At 31.8% G+C, this 19361-nt stretch overlaps 1 protein-coding gene across 1 annotated transcript in view; it reads right to left on the bottom strand.

The window, feature by feature from the left end:
• LOC118182705 (uncharacterized) overlaps positions 1-8046 on the bottom strand; it is a 42160-nt gene extending 34114 nt beyond the window's left edge. The window contains exon 1 of the mRNA XM_035352090.2: positions 6863-8046. Coding sequence (XP_035207981.1) covers positions 6863-7877 — 1015 coding nt within the window. The 5' untranslated portion in view covers positions 7878-8046. The remainder of the gene's footprint in view (positions 1-6862) is intronic.
• Between the last annotated feature and the right edge of the window lie 11315 nt (positions 8047-19361).

Here is a 19361-nt window from a genome sequence, read left to right as displayed (position 1 = left end):
AAATTACCTAATTCAGTTAATGTTGCAGAATGCGTTGTTCCTTAATCTTCGAATTGGATTCGGCTTATTATTTTTTGCAGACTGTTAGAGCAATTTTATAAAAGTAAGCTTGAACTTTCGATTATGTCAAATAGAATTTCCGATATATATTTACTAATATGTAAAGGATCTACAAAACGGCGAAAGTATGTTTCGAAGTCCATCAAACAAAAAATGGATAAAAGCATATCCTTCGTTTCTCTAACCATTCCGAAATCTGTTTATCAATTTCACGCTGCTCTGCGCGGGGGGGGGGAGGGAAACGCCGCGGCGCGCAATGAATTGTTGATCTGTCAGCACTATCCTTATCTTCAGGGCAGATGTTTTTATTTTATTTGGCTTATAATTCCTTACTAAATGTAGTATTTCATCTCGATGTACTCCGTCTTTGATATGATTTAAATCAAATTCCTCCTCATTATAATTCACTTCCGATAGCGAAGAAAGTGACACAGAGGTTATTGAAAACGAAAAAATTTCGGTTGACAAATTAGTCGGTATTCTCGACACAGCAATTATAGGACAGCGAAACTTTGTACCTGAAGAAGAAATTATGTCTGTTTATAGAATTAAAGAGAAAGTATTATCACATAAAACGAAGCAACTTAAACAACTTACATTGAAAGAAATGTTTAATAAAGTAAACAAATAAATATTAAGCTTTTTTTTTTTTTGGTAAATTTTGATACCCTTTAGATCATAATTGTTCTTTATTTCATAAATTACGATTTCATATTTTTAATTTTATAATTTCTGCATGCCATCTTACCAGATTTAAACTGATGATCTATAATCCCGAAAAATCGATAATCCGGAATCGCCAAAGTCCAGACGAGTCCGGATTAACGACTTTTGACTGTAGTAAGTAATGAGCTCTTTGGAAATTACTGAAGAACGTTTACAACCTAAAATTTACTTTAACTTCCCCCTCCCTTTATGTGAAAGATCTCTTTTCCGATCAAAACTGTGTTTAAATTAATTTGTTATCTGTTTGTCAGTCCAGAGCATGCTCGCTGTATAAAATTTTGTAATTTTAAGTATTTTATGCATATAAATTTGAAATTTTATTTTCCTTAAAAGGATGACGAACGCTTTTGAAATTATACAAAATATGGAACCAAAAGTTCTACTTGATTTCCCCTTCTTAACATAACAGATCTCTTCTTCGTTAGAAAAAGTGAGTATACAGATTTAATACTTATTTTTGATACATTTTGTGCTCCCTTAAATTTCACAAGTTAAAACTTTATTAACTTTTTTCCCTTCCTACAGAAACCTCTTTTTCGTATTTTAAATACTAGTTGGTAAATTCTATTAAGCACTGTAGAAAAGTGAGTATATAATATTAATTTTGTATTTATTTATTTTTATTGGAATACATGCAAAAGTACTATTCAGTTAGCACTATTTTACTTTACACGACAGGTCTCTTTTCTGTATTTTGAAATACTATTTACTTACAATAGATGCCACAGTAAGTAAGTAGTGTACTTTATATTTTGTCAGCGAAAGTACCCAATGCAAGTTAAGATATTAGAGTGAGAGTAATGTATCTAACAAGAGAGAGAACGCTGCAATCCTCTAATACCGATGCAAAAAATACGATCAGTAATCATACATTTTTCAGTCTGATGCGATATGGAATCCACATAAAAATTTCGATAGAAAAATAAACTAATTCACTCTCGTTATATCAGCAGCAGTGGCACTCAGTTTTTAATGATTTTCGTCTTTTTAATCAAATAGTCCTAAAAATTCATGTTCCATCCAATATTTCACCTACATTCATTTTTAGCCGATTTAATGTGCAAAAACATTGATCATAATTGATCAGAAATCAATAACACGAACAAACACACAAACATTCTTCTTTATATAGAGAGCTTTTGTAAAACTCACAAATTTTTTATTAATAAACTCTATGATTTGAAAGCGAGAGGTAGCAACACTTTTCAAAGTAAAGCATTTTTTTATTTCTAACGCGAGAGACCACTCGGAAAAATGAGTGCGAAAATTAGTGTTTTCAGAGTTTTTAATTATTTCATTGTAAATCTTAGAACTTTGTTATTAATAAACTACGATTTGAAAGCGAGCAGTGACAACACTTCCGGAAGATTTTATCTCCAGCGTGCGAGACTGTTGCCACTCGGAAAAATGAGGGCAAAAATTAGCGTTTTCAAAGTTTTTAATTAATACAAGAATTGTAGAAATTTTTGGTGACGATAGCTGCAGTAGTGACTGAGTTAATCGCGAACAAACACACACACAAACATTCTTTCTTCCATATATAAACGTAAAATACTTCGTACAAAGTATTTCGTCAAAATAATAATAATAATAATAATTAAAAAAATCTGAAATGTTTCAGATTTTAAATTACGTCCAAAGGGGCGTTTTTTAACATTTTGTGTGTTACCTTTCTTTATTAAATATCATGTTCCTCGCACTAAAACCATAAGATCCAGTGCAACAGCAATATCGCAAAATAGTTTTAAAACGAGCATATCTTTAGAATTTCCGATACAGAGACTCACGCGCTGGAGATAAAAATGTTTTTTCTGCACAACGTTGCCATTGCTCGCTTTGAAATCCTTGAGTTTGTTAATCAAAAATTCGTCAAAGTTTTAAAAAATAGGAAATCGATCATAAAACAAATTTCAAATTTCAAATTTGGTCTTCCACATGCTCATATTCGTTGGAGGATTACGTTATTCAAAATTCGATGACTCTATGTACCGTTGTTTTATCACAATACGAGAAATATACATACATTTATGCAGATTTTTCATTATTTAATTTCTTCAAATATAATGCAGGACTTTAACATTTTGTGGCAACAGTTTGAAAAGTGAACCGACATTTATGAGTCCGACGCAAAATGCCAAAACGAAACTAATAGTCCTTCGGGATTCAAATCCCTTTGGACTAAAAAAAAAAAAAAAAAAACTGAAATGTTTCAGATTTTAAATTACTTCCAAAGAAACGTTTTTTTAACGTTTTGAGTGTTACCTTTATTTATTAAATATCATGTTCTTTGCACTTAAACCATAAAATTCAGTTCAAGAGCAATATCGCAAAATAATGTTAAATTAAGCATATCTTTAGAATTTCCGATATACACAGTCTCGCGAGCTGGAGATAAAAGTATTTTTTTTCTATATAACGTTGCCATTTCTCGCTTTTAAAGCATTGAGTTTGTAAATCAAAAATTCGTTAAAGTTTTACAAAATATAAAATCTATAATAAAACAAATCCCAAATTTGGGATTTCAGATGCCCATATTCGCAGTAGGATTTCGTCATTCAAAATTCGATGGCTCTATGTACCATTGTTTTATCACAATGCGAGAAATAGACAATCATTTATGCAGATTTTTCATTATTTAATTTCTTCAAATATAATGCAGGACTCTAACATTTTGTGGCAACAGTTTGAAAAGTGAACCGACGTTTATGAGTCCGACGCAAAATCGCAAAACGAAAACAATAGTCCTTCAGGGACAAAGCCCCTTTGGACTAAAAAAAAAACTAAACTCAATATTCAAATTTAAATAAAAAAAGCATATACCATGCCTTTTGTACTTTTTATTTTAATGTTTCCCCTTTATAACATATTGTATAAAATAATATAAACTTACGTATTTTAAACCAGAATTTTTTTTCAGGAGGGGGAGAGGAAAAAACGAAAGGAATGGTTCTAAAAAATTGTTATTAATTTTACCAAAAATTTTAATTTAATTACAGATACCTAGTAAATATAATTAATTTGTTCATTACTTCAAAAATCAAATATATGAAAAAAATTAATTTAAATGGAAAAAAAAAATTAAGTTCCTTTCAAACATGGAATAGGTCTGTTTTACTTAAAAAATAAGTTTGAAAATGTTAAAAAAAATTGTCATTTTACTTGATATAAATTGTAATTTTATTGTAATAATAAAATTGTAAATTTTACTTGATATCTAAAACTTTAAATGAAAAACATTTCAATACTTTATTCTTCTGTTATTAAATAACAATTAATTATAATTAAAAATGCTTCAGTTAACTGAATATTCTAATACGATGGTCCCCAAACATTTTCGAATCTATACTGCGACACCATAATCTTAGGAATATGTATACTTTTATAATATATTTGGACCCCTTTTATGCAGTTTTTCAGCTACTTTGCGATCTCAAGTTTGATGACCACTGTTCTAATAGGATAAAAGTTGAACTGAAAAAAGGAAACTTTACTTTCCCTATTACTTTGCTTTCATGTTATATTAGTTTAAATAAAAATGCTCCCAGTTTTTCATTTTCTTATTCTATCCTAAGATATTTACTGAAAAGTAAGGATCCATAATATTATTAAAAGTTTTCTCAGAAGAAAGCCAGAATGAAAGAAAATACCACCTCCTGCCTCCCCCCAAAATAAACAAGTTATTACGGAATGACCCCTCCACAGTAATTAGTGCAGATGACCTTTTTTTTAAACAACATATTAAAAAAAAAAAAAAAAAAAGACTTGGCGCCTTAAAAGCATAGGTCCGGGGCATGTGCGCTGACACGGTTGTGGAAATTAAGACCTCCTAGTTCCGAAATCGAAATCGAGTCAATGGCTAGGCGGCAATTATTAGCCAACGGGTACTTTAACCGTCTCTGTTGGTAAATTGCCCTAAGGCGTTGGTACAGGCGATTTACGCCGCGCCAACTAGGCGAAACTTGTCAAATTTTGTGAAATGTAGGTGGAGTGGAGGGAGATGATTGGCAGGAGCCTGTCACGTGGGTGGTCACCAGCTTACGCGTACAATGAGAAATATTGGAAATATTAATAATTATCAAGTTTTGAAACAGGTTATCTAGATTGGAATAATTAAACTAATATCGCGATCTAAATGAAGACAAATGGCACAACTAAGTGCAACAGATTAGCTAAACAAACTATTCAAATTCATCCTTTCTGTAAAACACAGATTGGACAGTGGTAGTCACGTTGGAATCACCCTCCCGTGAACTGTGCACAGCCCAATGCATCTTAAGTTCCAAAGTTTCTCAAAAAAAGTAAAATAAAAAAAAATTAAAAAAAAAAGGGGGGGGAAGCAGAAATTTTGAAGAGAAGAGTTTCAACATTATGAGTCAGAACGCTACATGAACATAATAGGCGGTTTCCATAACGCAAATGCTTCATTTATTAAAAATCCTCTTTTAATAAGTCAAAATCAAAATGCTCCACATCTGCGCGTTACATATGTAAGCGTAATTTACATTCTAAAACAAGATAAAGAGTTATTTACATGTGTTACAAGCTGCAGAACTAACCACCGTTAAAAGAAGCAAATTTTATTAGCCCATAGGGGAAATTTGACCAGAAGGAGCATTTTAGTTTCGTTTTGGCATTTTGCAATGGTGCCATTTCTCTTTTCAAATTGTTGCCACCAAATATTAGAGCCCTGCATTATATTTAAAGAAATTAAATAATGAAGAATCTGCATGAATGTATGTATGATTCTCACACTGTCAAAAAACAGTGGTACCTAGAGACATCAAATTTTGAATAACTTAGTTTTCCACTCAAATAGGGGCATCTGGAAGCCCATACTTGGAATTTGGAATATTTATTACCTATTTTATATTTTGTAACAAACTGAACGATTCCAAAACACGCAATGGCAACACTATACGGGAGAAAACAAAATTATCACCAGCACGTGAGACTGTGTATCGGAAATTCTAGATATGTTCTTTTTTAAATTTTGTGATATTGCAGTTGAATTAAATTTTATAGTTTAAGTGAGAAAAACATGATATTTAATAAATAAAGGTAACACATAAAACGTTAAAAAAACGAGCCTTTGGGCTAATATAAAAAAAAACTGAAAGCTTTCAGAATTTTTTTTTCTTTTAAATTTTATAACTGTTTTATAAATACGGCTAGAAATAAGTTTTTTGATCGATAAAATGGTCCTCTGGAAATTGATCTCAGTCAATCAGTCTTAGAAGTTTGCAAGTACAGATATGTAACTTTTAGTACTACTTAGCATTTAAAACATAAATAATATTCTGCTAACTGCAATTTTGTTCTTGGACGAACTTATGAAAATTAAATTTTGTTGACCAGCATCGTAATTATCATTCTCTTAGCGTATTTTGAAAACTCTTATAGTTAGATAAATTATCTTATAGGTCTACGATGTAAAAGGCCTTATAAAAGATGCATAAGCACTATTAAAATAAACATTTAAAAATCTTTTACCAGCTCTTTTTCTCTCTTAGCTTGTTCAATTAAAATATAATGTAAGAAAGAGACAAATTGTTCATGTATAATTATGAAAATAAATTAGAGTAAGAAGATGCTTAACAGGAAAATTATATTATACACACAGAGATTAAGTGATAAGTTGTTCATGCTTGCTCATATTAAAAAAATATTTGTGAAAGTTAAGACTTATACATGATTATTAACTGCTTGAAAGAAAAAAAAATATTCGCTGCTTCACAGTTACATTTTTACTATTTTCAATTTCTTGTTATTTTATTTTTTGACCTTTTTTAATAACTCCAAAAATAGTAACAAAACTGCAATTTGTAATTTCTGAAGTACATTTTGTATGAAGTTATATGAATCTGAATTTACATAAGCAAACAAAAATAAAAAGTACTAATGAAAGTTAACAAATTTCCTCTGGATTCAGTTTTTAAAGTACGTTTCATTTGAAAACGGAATGTTTTCTTCTGACTGCAATCTTACTATACCCCTACAAATTGTTTCTTATAGTACAATGACAATAATATAAAACGTTTGTCAAAATTCATAAAGATTACACAAAATTGTCACTTACTTCTCTTTCGTGCAGCATTACTCCAAGTAGTCTCTATTGTAGCTCTTTTCACCTGGTCAGCAATCTGACAGTCGGACAGCACTTGTATCTCATCATCATCTGCAGTTGTGCTGCTAGCTTTAGGATGTAAGTCAAAACGGACATCATCACCTGAATTATTTCTAGAAAACTGACTTGCAGTTACATTATTGGCACTACTTTTAAATGGCACAGTATCTTCCAATTCTATTTTAATACGACTGGTAAGGTCAATACCTGAATTCTGTCCAGAAGGCCGCTTACGTTTGGAATGCTGAACATCCACAGTTGAATACTCTTCAGAATGCCGTTTAACTTCTTCTTCACCAACTTGGCTTGCAAATACCTGCACATTTCCAAGTAGTTCAGCTTTAGCAGCCTCATTTAATTCTTTCGAAGATAAAACTTTCTTCTCCGTAATACAATCTTGAACAGTATCTTGCTTTGTGCACTTTTGTAAAACATGGCCATTCATTTTACAATTGGAACAGAAGAAAGTAACTTTCAAATTATCTTTCAAGTACGGTAATTTTAAAAACATTTCGTTCGGTAGCCCTTTTTTTCGAAACACTTCCAGATCTTCAGCTTCAGGTATTTCAAGAACAGCTCTCCAATTTCCACTGCCTACTTCTGGATGTTTCTCTAATGGTACTTCACTTACATTCAGAACTGATCCTAGGCAGCTCTGCAACTGCTCGTAGAGATCTTTCTGTACGTCATGGTGTGCATCGACATTATGTATAGTGAGATGGGTTATAAGGGGATACATAAAAATGCTATGCCCAGATACGGTTAATGATCGACGATTTAGAACGGCAGTTACAGAAGCTTTATTCTTGAAATATATTCGAAAGCCATCGTATTTCGTATCATTCACAACCCTTGCTATACCTCCTTTGCATATTTGCAGAAGTTGGCTTATACACTCGCCTTTAAAACGATCACTGCTATTGTCTGATCGAATCAAAATGCCATAATTTGCATATGAATCGCCCATTTTAACCAATTTTCTTTTCAAATATCAAACTCACACGTACCGCATTCAGCACGACGGAAACGAAACAACTATACTGACTACACCCACTCTTATCATTTGCTTCTCCCTTGTGATGGTAAATGCAAGCGATGAGCCAATGAACATAGCCGAATCAGAACGCCGAAAAGTTATCGAAACAACGCAACGAGGCTGTAGTGGATGGCCAAGGTTTTTGAGAGTTTGGATCCGTGCCAGCGTTTTTCAACGGCTTAAAGATAAAAAATCATTAACTCATGCCTGTGATGACGAAGATAGGAAGGATAGCTGTCATTTCCCGTTTGGGAGAAGATTTCCTTTTAAGAAAGAAAAGAGAATGGTGTTCAGAAGTAGACAATGAAAGTGAAAATGGAATAAAAGTGCTTAGTTAGTGTTAAAGAAGTTCATTATTGATTCGCATTCCTAAGTATTTTTAAAAATATGTTTATTCGTTTAAGATCTGATTAATTAATTAATTAGGTGGTACAATTTATTTTCTCTTTTCTGTGTTGATAGAAGATTATTTTGTGTGCAGAAATTAGAGTTGGATTGTATTCTAAATTTTCTAAAATCCGAAATCTGATCCTAAGATTCTCAGATCTCTGAAATCATTCATATAAGAATAATAATTTTTAAAAAAATCTGAAAGCTTTCAGGTTTTATATTACGCCCAAAGGGTTTCTTTAACGTTTCTTGTGTTACCGTTATTTATTAAATATCATGTTCTTCGCATTTAAATCACAAAATTCAATTCAACAGCAATATCACAAAATAATTTTAAAAGAGCATATCTTTAGAATTTCCGATTCTGGCGCGCTGGAGAAATTTTTTTTTTTTTTTTCTTTTTCGTATAGTGTTTCCATTACTCGCTTTGAAATCATGGAGTTTGTAATCACAAATTCGTTAAAAGTTTTACAAAATATGAAATGGATAATAAAATAAATTCTAAATTCCAAATTTTGGTTTTCAGTCGCCCATATACGAATGGAGAACTACGTTATTCAAAATTTGATGTCTCTAGGTACTTTTTGTTTTCATAGTGCGAGAAACATACATGCATTTATGCATTTTCTTCATTATTTAATCTCTTTAAATATAATGCAAGGCTGTGATATTTGGTGGCAACAGTTTGAAAAGTGAAACATCGTTTATAGTGAATCAACTCAAAATGCCAAAACGAAATTAATAGCCCTTTCTGTGAAAACAGCCTCTTTGGGATTAAAAAAATCTGATGTGTACACCACATGACTTCCTTGTATTGGAATATTAAATTATACGCATTTTTTCTTGCATTTTATTTAAACTTATTGGATTGAATTAAATCTACTTCGCCGACAGCGCATAAACCACAATAGAATAACTGCATTCTTTAAAATTCACTCTAACATTTGTTTACCATAGCGACACTCTGGCGCTAGATTCACTTAACAGTATTAATAATTATATAACAGTTAACTTATATAATAATTTTATAACGGAAACTAAGTTAACTGTTATATAGTCCAATAATTATATAACAGTTAACTTATATATTTCGTTCATATTATAACTCATAATGCACAAAATTTATATCATTTAAAGAATAGAATTATTTAATCGTTGCCATATGTTTTATTCAAATACTATAATAAATTAGAATGATGTATAAAAGAAATTAAGCAAACAAAACAAAAAAGAAACAGTTTTTCACAGACGATTGAGTATTTCTCATTTAATTAATTCAGTTCTCACTTCGCGAGAAGGCAAAAATACATAAAAACTCAAACTATCTCTATTAAAAATTACGAAGTAAATCTTAAACGCTTATTTCCTCGAAAAAATTCCAGAAAGGATTAAGTATGATTTGAATAATAAATGAAGGCGTTATCTCTGTTGTTGTGAAACTAAGTTTCTCTAGATTGGCAACAAATCCACTAGTCTCCTGTTTCAAATGTAAACATCAATGGCCGCCATTAAAAAAAGGTTTAGCGGCACTTAGACAACTTTAAAATTGTTGATAATTCTAAAAATATTGCATACAGATTTACTAAAGGCATAAAAACCTTAACCGGAAGATAAAAACAACACAATACAATCATTTTTAAAGCAAGAAATGTACAATTTACAAACATATAAGAGTAAAGAAACTGAGATCAACGGGTAACAGAGTGGATATATTTATAAATATATTTATATACGTTTGGCGCGGCCGATTGAAACCAAAATACGAGGTGCACATCTACATGTTATAGTAGTCTTATATACAAAATTTCAACGTTCTGAGGCTACTCGTTTTTGCGTTATGCGAGATACGTACGTACGCACGTACGTACATACGTTCGTACAGATGCCACGAAAAATTCTCTTCAGAACTAATTTTAAAGCAGTTTTATAATTTTTTTGTTTGAAAAGAGTCTTTTATTCTGTCCTTACGTACAGATATCACGCAAAAACATCGTTAAATTGCATTCGATAGCGGTCAAAATGGATATTTTCGTTGAAATATGCTGCCTGAAACTTTTCGCGATTACAATACTTCCTTTTTACTTCGTACAAGGAAGTAAAAAAGGTTTGTATTAAAAGTTTGTATTAAAAGCAAGATTCAAAATTCGCGTTTAAGGAGAAGACAAATTTAAGAATATAGTTTTAAAGATACACTTACATTGAATAAGAAGATGGAAAGGAAATTAAATAAATAAAGTATACAGTGTCTCACAAAAATGATAGGGCAAAACAATATTTTTACTCTACTAATAAGGAATATTTTCCCTTTGAATACATATTTTCTTAGCTATATCTTTGTACTGAATAAATTTAGAAAAACAAAATTGTAAATTTAAAAAATTGCGTTTTTGACTGAAATTGAGGAAAAAGATACCACAAAATTAATCGGACATTTTTATAATTTCTAATTAAAATTTCAATAAATAAAAAACGAAATTTTATGGAATTATTTTGGATAAAGAAGCTCGGCAAAACTCTAAAAATTATTTGCTTTTATAATTCGAATTTTCTTTTTAGAAAATGTTCGTTATTTTTAATTTAGAAAATATTCGTTATTTTAATGTTTTCTCGCAATGGCTCGGTCACGAAAGGAAACATCGTTAGAAACCCGCAGATTAGTTATACATTTGCATCAAAAGAAAATGAAAATTTAGAAAAAAAATTGCCTATTTACTTAATTTAAGTGATTCTACAGTTTTTTATATAATTAAGTGTTATAAGATACAGAATCGTATTCAAAACAAAAGTAGACCTGGAAGACCATCTAAGTTATCTGAGGGAATGAAATTTTTAATATTCTAAGGAATATTAAAAAGAATCCAAAACTGAGTGCTCCTTGAAATAATTTTTGCATTTCTAAATCAGATGATGGTGGTTCCGTGAGTTTTCTAACTTTAACACTTTTACATTTTAACAATATTTTAATTCACTATATACAGAGCGTATTCTTAGGCCGCCGCCTTCAATCTAAACAAACTTTATTTCTTTTAACTATGCGAGCAACAGCGCCCTCTAGCCTTTTCCTTCAAATTACGCAACACTCCCCACCTGAACTCGGTGGAGAGTTCGTCTTTCAATAATAGGTTCTAGAATAGTCAATTAATATTTCGACAATCAATCCTAGAGAAATGGTTAAATATAACAAACATGCATACATAATTATAAGCATATAAATTTTACAAAACATTAAATGATACCTATCAGCGAGGTCAGGAGAATCAAACCTAAAAATACAATACAAACATTAGTTGAGTTCCATGTTATATAACAATTGTATAGGCCTTTTTAAGATACCAGTAGGTGTTTTAATTATGCAGGATCTTATTTTCCCATCTTTGCCTGGCATTAATTCCAAAAGTTTACCTATTGTCCAGAGATTTCTGGGATGTTTATCGTCATGAATCAAGACAATATCGTTGATTTTAAACTGAGATGCGTTAGAGTGTGGAGGACAAATATTGGCAGATCTCAGCTTAAAAAGATACTCTGATCTCCAACGCTTCCAAAAATGATTTAAAATATCTTGATGGTATTTATATCGTTTAATAAATGAATTTCTTGATCCCATCAAATTATTTGATGTTATTTTATTAGCAGGCAGAGATAGTAATCGTCTACCAACCAGAAAATGAGATGGTGTTAGTGGAGAAGGTTCATTGGGATCGGTAAACACGTAGGTAATTGGTCTACAATTAATCATTGCCTCGATTTCAATGAGCACTGTTTCAAGCTCTTTCACAGTAAGGGATGATCGACCAATAATTTTGCGTAAGCTGGATTTTATGAAGTAAGCTGGTTCGTACTATACGCTCCCAAAACCCTCCCCACCATGGACCCCTCTCAATAATAAATTTCCAGTTTATGCCTCTAGCAGAAAATAATTCTTTCACAGATGAGTCACTCAAAGTTTGAAAATACGTTTTAGTTCTTTGTCAGTTCTTTTAAAAGTCTTGGCATTATCGGAGTACACATTGGTACAGTCCTCGACGAGCTAAAAATCTTCGGAAAACTAGCAAAAAACTTTCAGTGCTGAGATCAGTTACTATCTCTATATGTAAGGTACGAGTGACCGCACACATTAACAACAGCATGTAAACTTTACCTTGCCTGTCTTTCGTAAAAAATGGATCGGCGAAGTCCAAGCCGGTCACAGGAAATGGAGGCGACTCTTGGATTCTGTTGAAGGAAGTGGTGCGATATCCTGTACCCCAGGACGAGCACTATATCGTCTGGATATCACACATTTGCTGATGATAGTCTTAACACGCTGTCTTCCCTTAATAATCCAATATTTGTCTCTGATCTGAGTTAGTGTCGAATTAACTCCAGCATGGAATACCTTTTCATGCGAGTCCATGATGATCAACTCGGTAAACTTGCATTTAGAGGGTAATAGAATAGGATGTTTTAAATACTCGTGACAGTCTGCAAATTGAATGCGATCTTTCAACCGAAGAATTCCCTCCTCATCAAGCCTTGGATTAAGAGTGTATGTGGAAAAATCGAGAATTGATGTTTTATTTGATAACTTAATTATTTCCACTTGATACGATTCCCGTTGCGTAATTTTTACCCAATAACGTTCAGCTGCTTCAATTTCAAAAGCACTTAAAGGTCCATTCTCTGTAGACCTTTTCAGAAGTCTCCCAATAAATCTTAATACATAGGCAGTAATTCGAAGTAATTTTCCTAAAGAACTGAATTTTTCTATATGCAAAATTGGGGATTCATTGTTAATTACAGGTGCAATCAAAATAATACTTTTTCTTAACTCTAACGATTCTGAATTTGTTTGTAATATCTTTTGTTTCGGAAAGTTTTCAGTAGGAAAACGTAACCAGTGTGAACGTAACCAGTGTGGCCCATGCCACTATAGATCATTTTTAACTAGTGACCGAGCACAAATTCCTCGAGTCAGTAAATCGGAAGGATTTTGTTTTCTTTCGCAGTGGTTCCACAATTTTTTGTTGCATATACCCTCTATTTCTGTAACACGATTGGCGATAAATGGTTTCCAATTGTTTGGCGAACCTTTAATCCAAGTAATGGCGATTTCGGAATCACTCCAAAAATAAACATCCTCAATTAAATCACCAAATAATTTTTTTAAATATTTATACATTTGAGCAGCCACGAGTGTTCCCATTAACTCTAAACGAGGAAGCGTGATTGATCTTAAAGGTGCAACCCTGCATTTCGACATGATAAAGGAAGTTTTAATTTCTGAATCACTCGTACGGTATCTGAAATATGCGATGGCCCCATATGTTTTAAGACTAGCGTCCGGAAATAGGTGAAGGCTTATATTCATTGGATCGTCATCAAAGAAATTTCGCTGTATCGATATTTCAGTTAAATCACTAAGTTCCTCCCGCCAAATGTTGAATTTGTCCTTAATCTCTGCAGGAAGGACCTCATCCCAATCAGAACCGGAACACCAGATTTCTTGCATAATAATTTTCGCCCGAATAACAAAGGGTGCAATAAATCCAAATGGATCGTATATTTGGGCGATAATTTGCAAAAGTTTCCTTTTTGTAGCAAAATCGTTTCCAGTATAAAAGTGAATTAATTTTTGTAAATTTAACTTTATATTGTCCTCATTAGAATTCCAAATCATGCCTAAGAAATTCGATTCACTAGTCAATTTGTTATCTGATTCCTTAATCCCATTTGAGACCCATAAATCGTTTAATGCTTTAGAATTAGTTCTTAATTTTCTGAAATTCATCCCAGCATCCTTAAATATGTTAACCGCATCTACAGATAACCGATATGCATCTTCAACCATTCCTGCTCCAAAATATAGGTCGTCGACATATACAGAAGAATTCAACATTTGGAAAATGTCCGGCATTTTATCTTTATATTTCCGAATGTGATATTTTATAGTGGCCGCCAAAATGAAAGGAGATATAGTCAAACCGAAAGCTACGCGACACATTTGCATAATCTTAAAGGAGTCATTCTTTTCATTAAACTAAAGAAATTTTAGAAATTGTCTATTACCTTCAGCAATTCCTATCATCAAAAAGGCTTTTTCAACGTCTCCACAAAACGCTATCTTAAACTTACGAAAATTTAACATAATTGTCTAGTATATTTGGATTTAGATTAAGTCCCGATTCAAGGCAGTCATTTAACCAATTCGTGTCCTCTGTCCTTGAGCTAGCATCGTACACAATTCTTACCTTAGTAGTTTCACTAGGTCGTATCACTGCTCGGTGCGGCATAAAATATCCCAAATTTGTATCATTATTCGGACATTCCTCCACAATTCCTTTTAATATCCGGTTCTCAATTATATTTTATATTCATGAAAAATCTCCGGAGTTTTACTTAGTTTATTGTGAAGGTTTGCGAATCGTTTCTTAGCTACTTTAAAATTATTTCCCAGACTGTTCGGACTGTGTTTCCAGAATAAATTTGCCTCATATCTTCCGTTTTTAAAGTGAATGTCTTTCAAACTGGTCTATTATTTCGTAGTCAATATCGGAATAATCATCAGAATCATTAATTTCCATACGTACAAATTCCCAAAAACCTCTTAAATCTTTCAACACAACAGTGTTTGTCATTACCGCTAAATTTTCAGAACAATTTTTATTTGTTTAATTTTTCTCTATTCTTGCAGCAACCCAACCAAACACAGAGCTGACTGCGTACAACCCTTCAGATATTTTTATTCTTTCGGAATAAACTACATTCCAGAATTCATCCCCTCCAATTAATATCTTAACATCTGTGTTATTTTTTCTTGAGCAATCGGCGATCTGCAATCCCAGATGCTCCATGAAGTCTGCAATTTGTTTACTAGGCACACTGATGGGCGCCGGGGAAATAACATCCGAGATCAAACATTCAATTTTTATTTTATTATTTTGTTTCCAATTCTGAATTTCGATTTTAACGACCGGATAGGAATAATTCATTGCCTTGGTCGCACCAAATGAATAAACAGAAAGTCTTTCATAACGGATTGGAGTAAGTTTGAAATAGTCGGCCAATTTTTTTGTTTTAAAGGATCTGTGACTGCCTTGAGCAAGAATTAATCTAGTTAATTTTCATTTATACTTAGAACAAGCATAAACTGTACGAGTTTGTAATAATATTTCCCTGGCATTACAGTCATTATTATTATCACCTTGAGGAACAGAAGCAATCAATTTTAAGTTTTGAACTTTATTTCTTTCCTCAGAATTCAAAGTCAGAGATTCAGTTTCATTTTCGGAATAACCTTGTTCTGTAACAGACCTATTTAAGTGTAATTGAACTATTTTATTCACGCCATGAACTCATTAACTGTAACCGAACTATTTTATTTAAAACGCCATCTCGTGGCAATATGAAAAAACGTCAGTCGACTTCCAGCCGCCATGATGTTAGTTATTTAAGTATAATTGAACTATTTTATTCACGCCATGAACTCATGAACTGTAACCGAACTATTTTATTTAAAACGCCATCTCGTGGCGATATGAAAAAACGTCAGTCGACCTCCAGCCGCCATGATGTTAGTTTACTATGTCTCTGTTATTCAACTGTTTGATGTTCCATTTGGTATATGTTTCATTTTTATGTATATTTCTTTTGTTTGTAACCGTTCCTGTGTGCTCTGTTAATAAATCCTTTTAAAGCTAGCCGGGCATTAGTGTCTATTGAGGAACGGCTACAGTTCCGACTTTTTGTTTACGGGGGATTTATTAGTACAAATCGATTTATTGCGATACATACCGCCACATTTATTACATTTAGTTTTATTTCTACACATTTTTGATGTATGAAATTTTTTTAAAACACGAATAGCAGCGGTTTTCGGATCTTAGTTTCTTTAATTTATCAGAAACATTCACTTTGCATTTAAGTGACTCGTGCAAATTATCACAAAAGATGCATTTTCTTTTAACTGCAGTATGAAATGCAGCCGTCGGTGTATTTTTTACATATTTTCTAGTTTCATATTTTGATTGATCGACTTGCGGAGGCACAGGAGTTTTCCTTTCATTTAATACTAGTTTTGAAACTTCCCTGCATTCTATTTCCATTTTAATAAATTGTGTTAATTCCGAAACTTTATCTTTCAATCCTTTTGCCGATTAAATTCCAAAACTAAATCGTCCGGAATTAATTTTAATAATATTGGAATTAGTAAATGTCCATATGAGCCAGAAGTTACTTCTAAAGTTTCCAAATTACGAATCGAAACTTCTAATTTGTCATACAATTTAAAGCCTTTACGTTAGCAGAATTTTTAACGGCTTCTAAATTGAGAGTTTTTATTCATGAATGAATTAAAGGTCAGGTCTTTTCGACCATATCTGTTTTTTAGAGATGCTACACAAGTATCATAATTACTTTCTGTTAATTCAAAGCCTGAAACAACATTCGAAGCTTGTCGCGTTAAGAATGTTTTTAAATATGCAAATTTTTGTATTTTTGAAAGCGTTTCGTTTTTATCTATCGAATTTTATTTATTATCTATCGAATTTTATTTATTTATTCCAAAATTCATTCCATTGTTTAGAGTCTCCCCAAAATTTATCAATAATTAATTTTGGTAATTTCAGCGTACTACTCCCACTAGAACTGGAACTTACATGCAAAATTCCGTTACCACTAGACTGGTTTAAATCAGAACTTTGGGGATTCCGCGCTGGCGGTATTGCGAATCTAGAAACGCTTAATTTGTCTACAAGCAATCATACATCTGTCATTGTATTCTTCGCTTATACTGTAATCTTCTTCAATTAAGTTAACATCAATTAACTCTTGTATTTCATCATCAAGTGTTCTCAAATTATTTTCCTTTTCGGTTAATAATTCAAACAATTCCCGTAATTCTTTAATCGAATTTTCCTTCCCTTCAATTTTTAATTTATCTTCAATCACTTTAATTAACCTTGTAACAGACGATATCAATGTAGAACGTTTACGTTTCAACCTGTCTAATTTATCTTCCATTTTATTTAATTTAAATACACCCACGACAGTAATAATAAATACTTATTAATTTGCTACAAATAATCACTAAATAATTAATTTAAGGTTTCCCTACCTTTATTTGACATTCCATTGTCCCTTGAATATGAAATATCCATTGTTAAATCCAAATTGAAACACTCAGATCGAACACCTAAAATCTTCACAAAGCCTTAATTTTCGGCCGCATTCGCCATGAAATAATTTTTGCATTTCTAAATCAGATGATGGTGGTTCAGTGAGTTTAATAATTTTAATACTTTTACATTTTAACAATATTTTAATTCACTATATACAGAGGGTATTCTTAAGCCGCCGCCTTCAATATAAACAAACTTTATTTCTTTTAACTATGCGAGCAACAGCGCCCTCTAGCCTTTTCCTTCAAATTACGCAACACTCCTAAACTTATTGCGGAACTTCGTGAATTATATGTAAATCCAGAAACTGTAAGAAGAGTACTGTGATCTGCAGGATATTATGGGCGAGTAGCACGCAGAATGTTTTATGTCTGTAAAAAAAAAAAAAACGAAAACTTCGCCTCGCTTTCGCAAAATCGATGAAACAGAGGGCACCCGACTACTGGAAAAAAGTGCTGTTTGCTAATAAAAAGCAAATTTAACATCTTTTTTCGGCTCATATGAACGAGTGTTGGTGTGTTGAAGGAGTTTTGGAAGCAAAACTTAATGCCAAGTGTTTAAGCATGGCGGAGGAGGAGTTATAGTATTGGGATTTATGGCACATTCCGGTTTTGGTAATATAGAGTTTGTAGATGGTATAATGAATCAGTATAAATATCTTGACATCTTGAAGTGAATTTGGCATCGTCAGACTAAATAGTTTTAAATTCTAGTGGGATAATGATCTAGCGTACTGCGCACAATGTTAAACCCTGCCCTTTATATCATGTCCAGAAGTAATTAAGGCACCAACCCAATCGCCAAATTTTAATCTTATTGAACATATTTGGCAGGAACTAGAATCGAAAATTCGAAAACAGAGCATATCTTCGTGGCAGCAACTGAAAGCAGTAATTCAAGAGGAGTGGCGTAATATAAATCCAGAAATAACAACAAAAACAAAAAAAAAAAAAACTTGTGGAGTCAATGCCGAAAAGTAACAAGTGTAAAGGTTATCCTACAAAATATTAAGAAGCAAAAGCAATGTAAGTATTTGTCATTTTTTGCTGTTATTAAAAGTGTTCGATTATTTTTGAGAGAATATTTTTCCACATTAAACAAATGATACTGATTTTTGAATTTAATTTTAATCTTTTCAAAAATGTATTTACTATAAAAAATGTTGAATCTATATGTAATTAAAATAAAAGCCTTTCTTTTTGTTTTTATTTATTTTAGTTTTTATGTTCATTAAAGAATACAAAAAATCAAAGTGCCCGATCATTTTTGTGAGCCACTGTATATTTATTTAAAATTCTTGAATTTTAAAGCTCATTTTCTCAACATAATTTGACAGAAACTCGGACAGTTCAGATTTTTTATATTTTTCAAAGAACTTTTAAAGTTCAGAGCAAGTGTAGGGACAGAAGAATTATTTCAAGATTTCACACAGACATTATTTTAAATACATTATATTAAATGAAAAGCTCATTTCTTTCCTGAAAATAAAGAAAAAAAGTCTTAATATTTCTTGATTAATTAATTCTTAGCTCCAAAGATTTAAGAAGATAATAAAAACATATTTTTATTCCTTTTTAATGAACATATTTACTGGGTTTCAAAAAAAAGAAATCTTCCTAAAGTTTCGAGTTCAAGAATCCTTTTTTGTATATGGGACAGGTCCATCCATAGTATAAATAAAGATTATTACAACAAATTATTAATCAGGTTTAATAGCAATCATTCTGTTGCCTGACTATGGCTTCGTAACGGATTGAATACATACAGGACAAATTGTATAGCTTGATAAAAATTTATTTTCCCAAAAGAAACACTTTTCAGTTCTGGAACTTTCCACAAAACTACTCGTACAGCTCTTCTCAGTATC

This window comes from Stegodyphus dumicola, chromosome 8 (genome assembly GCF_044657685.1).
Source record: "Stegodyphus dumicola isolate Sdum_Otavi_A_Nest chromosome 8, ASM4465768v1".
NCBI lineage: Eukaryota > Metazoa > Arthropoda > Arachnida > Araneae > Eresidae > Stegodyphus > Stegodyphus dumicola.
The sequence above is the reverse complement of the archived record's forward strand: the minus strand, read 5'-3'. Positions and strand labels throughout refer to the sequence as shown.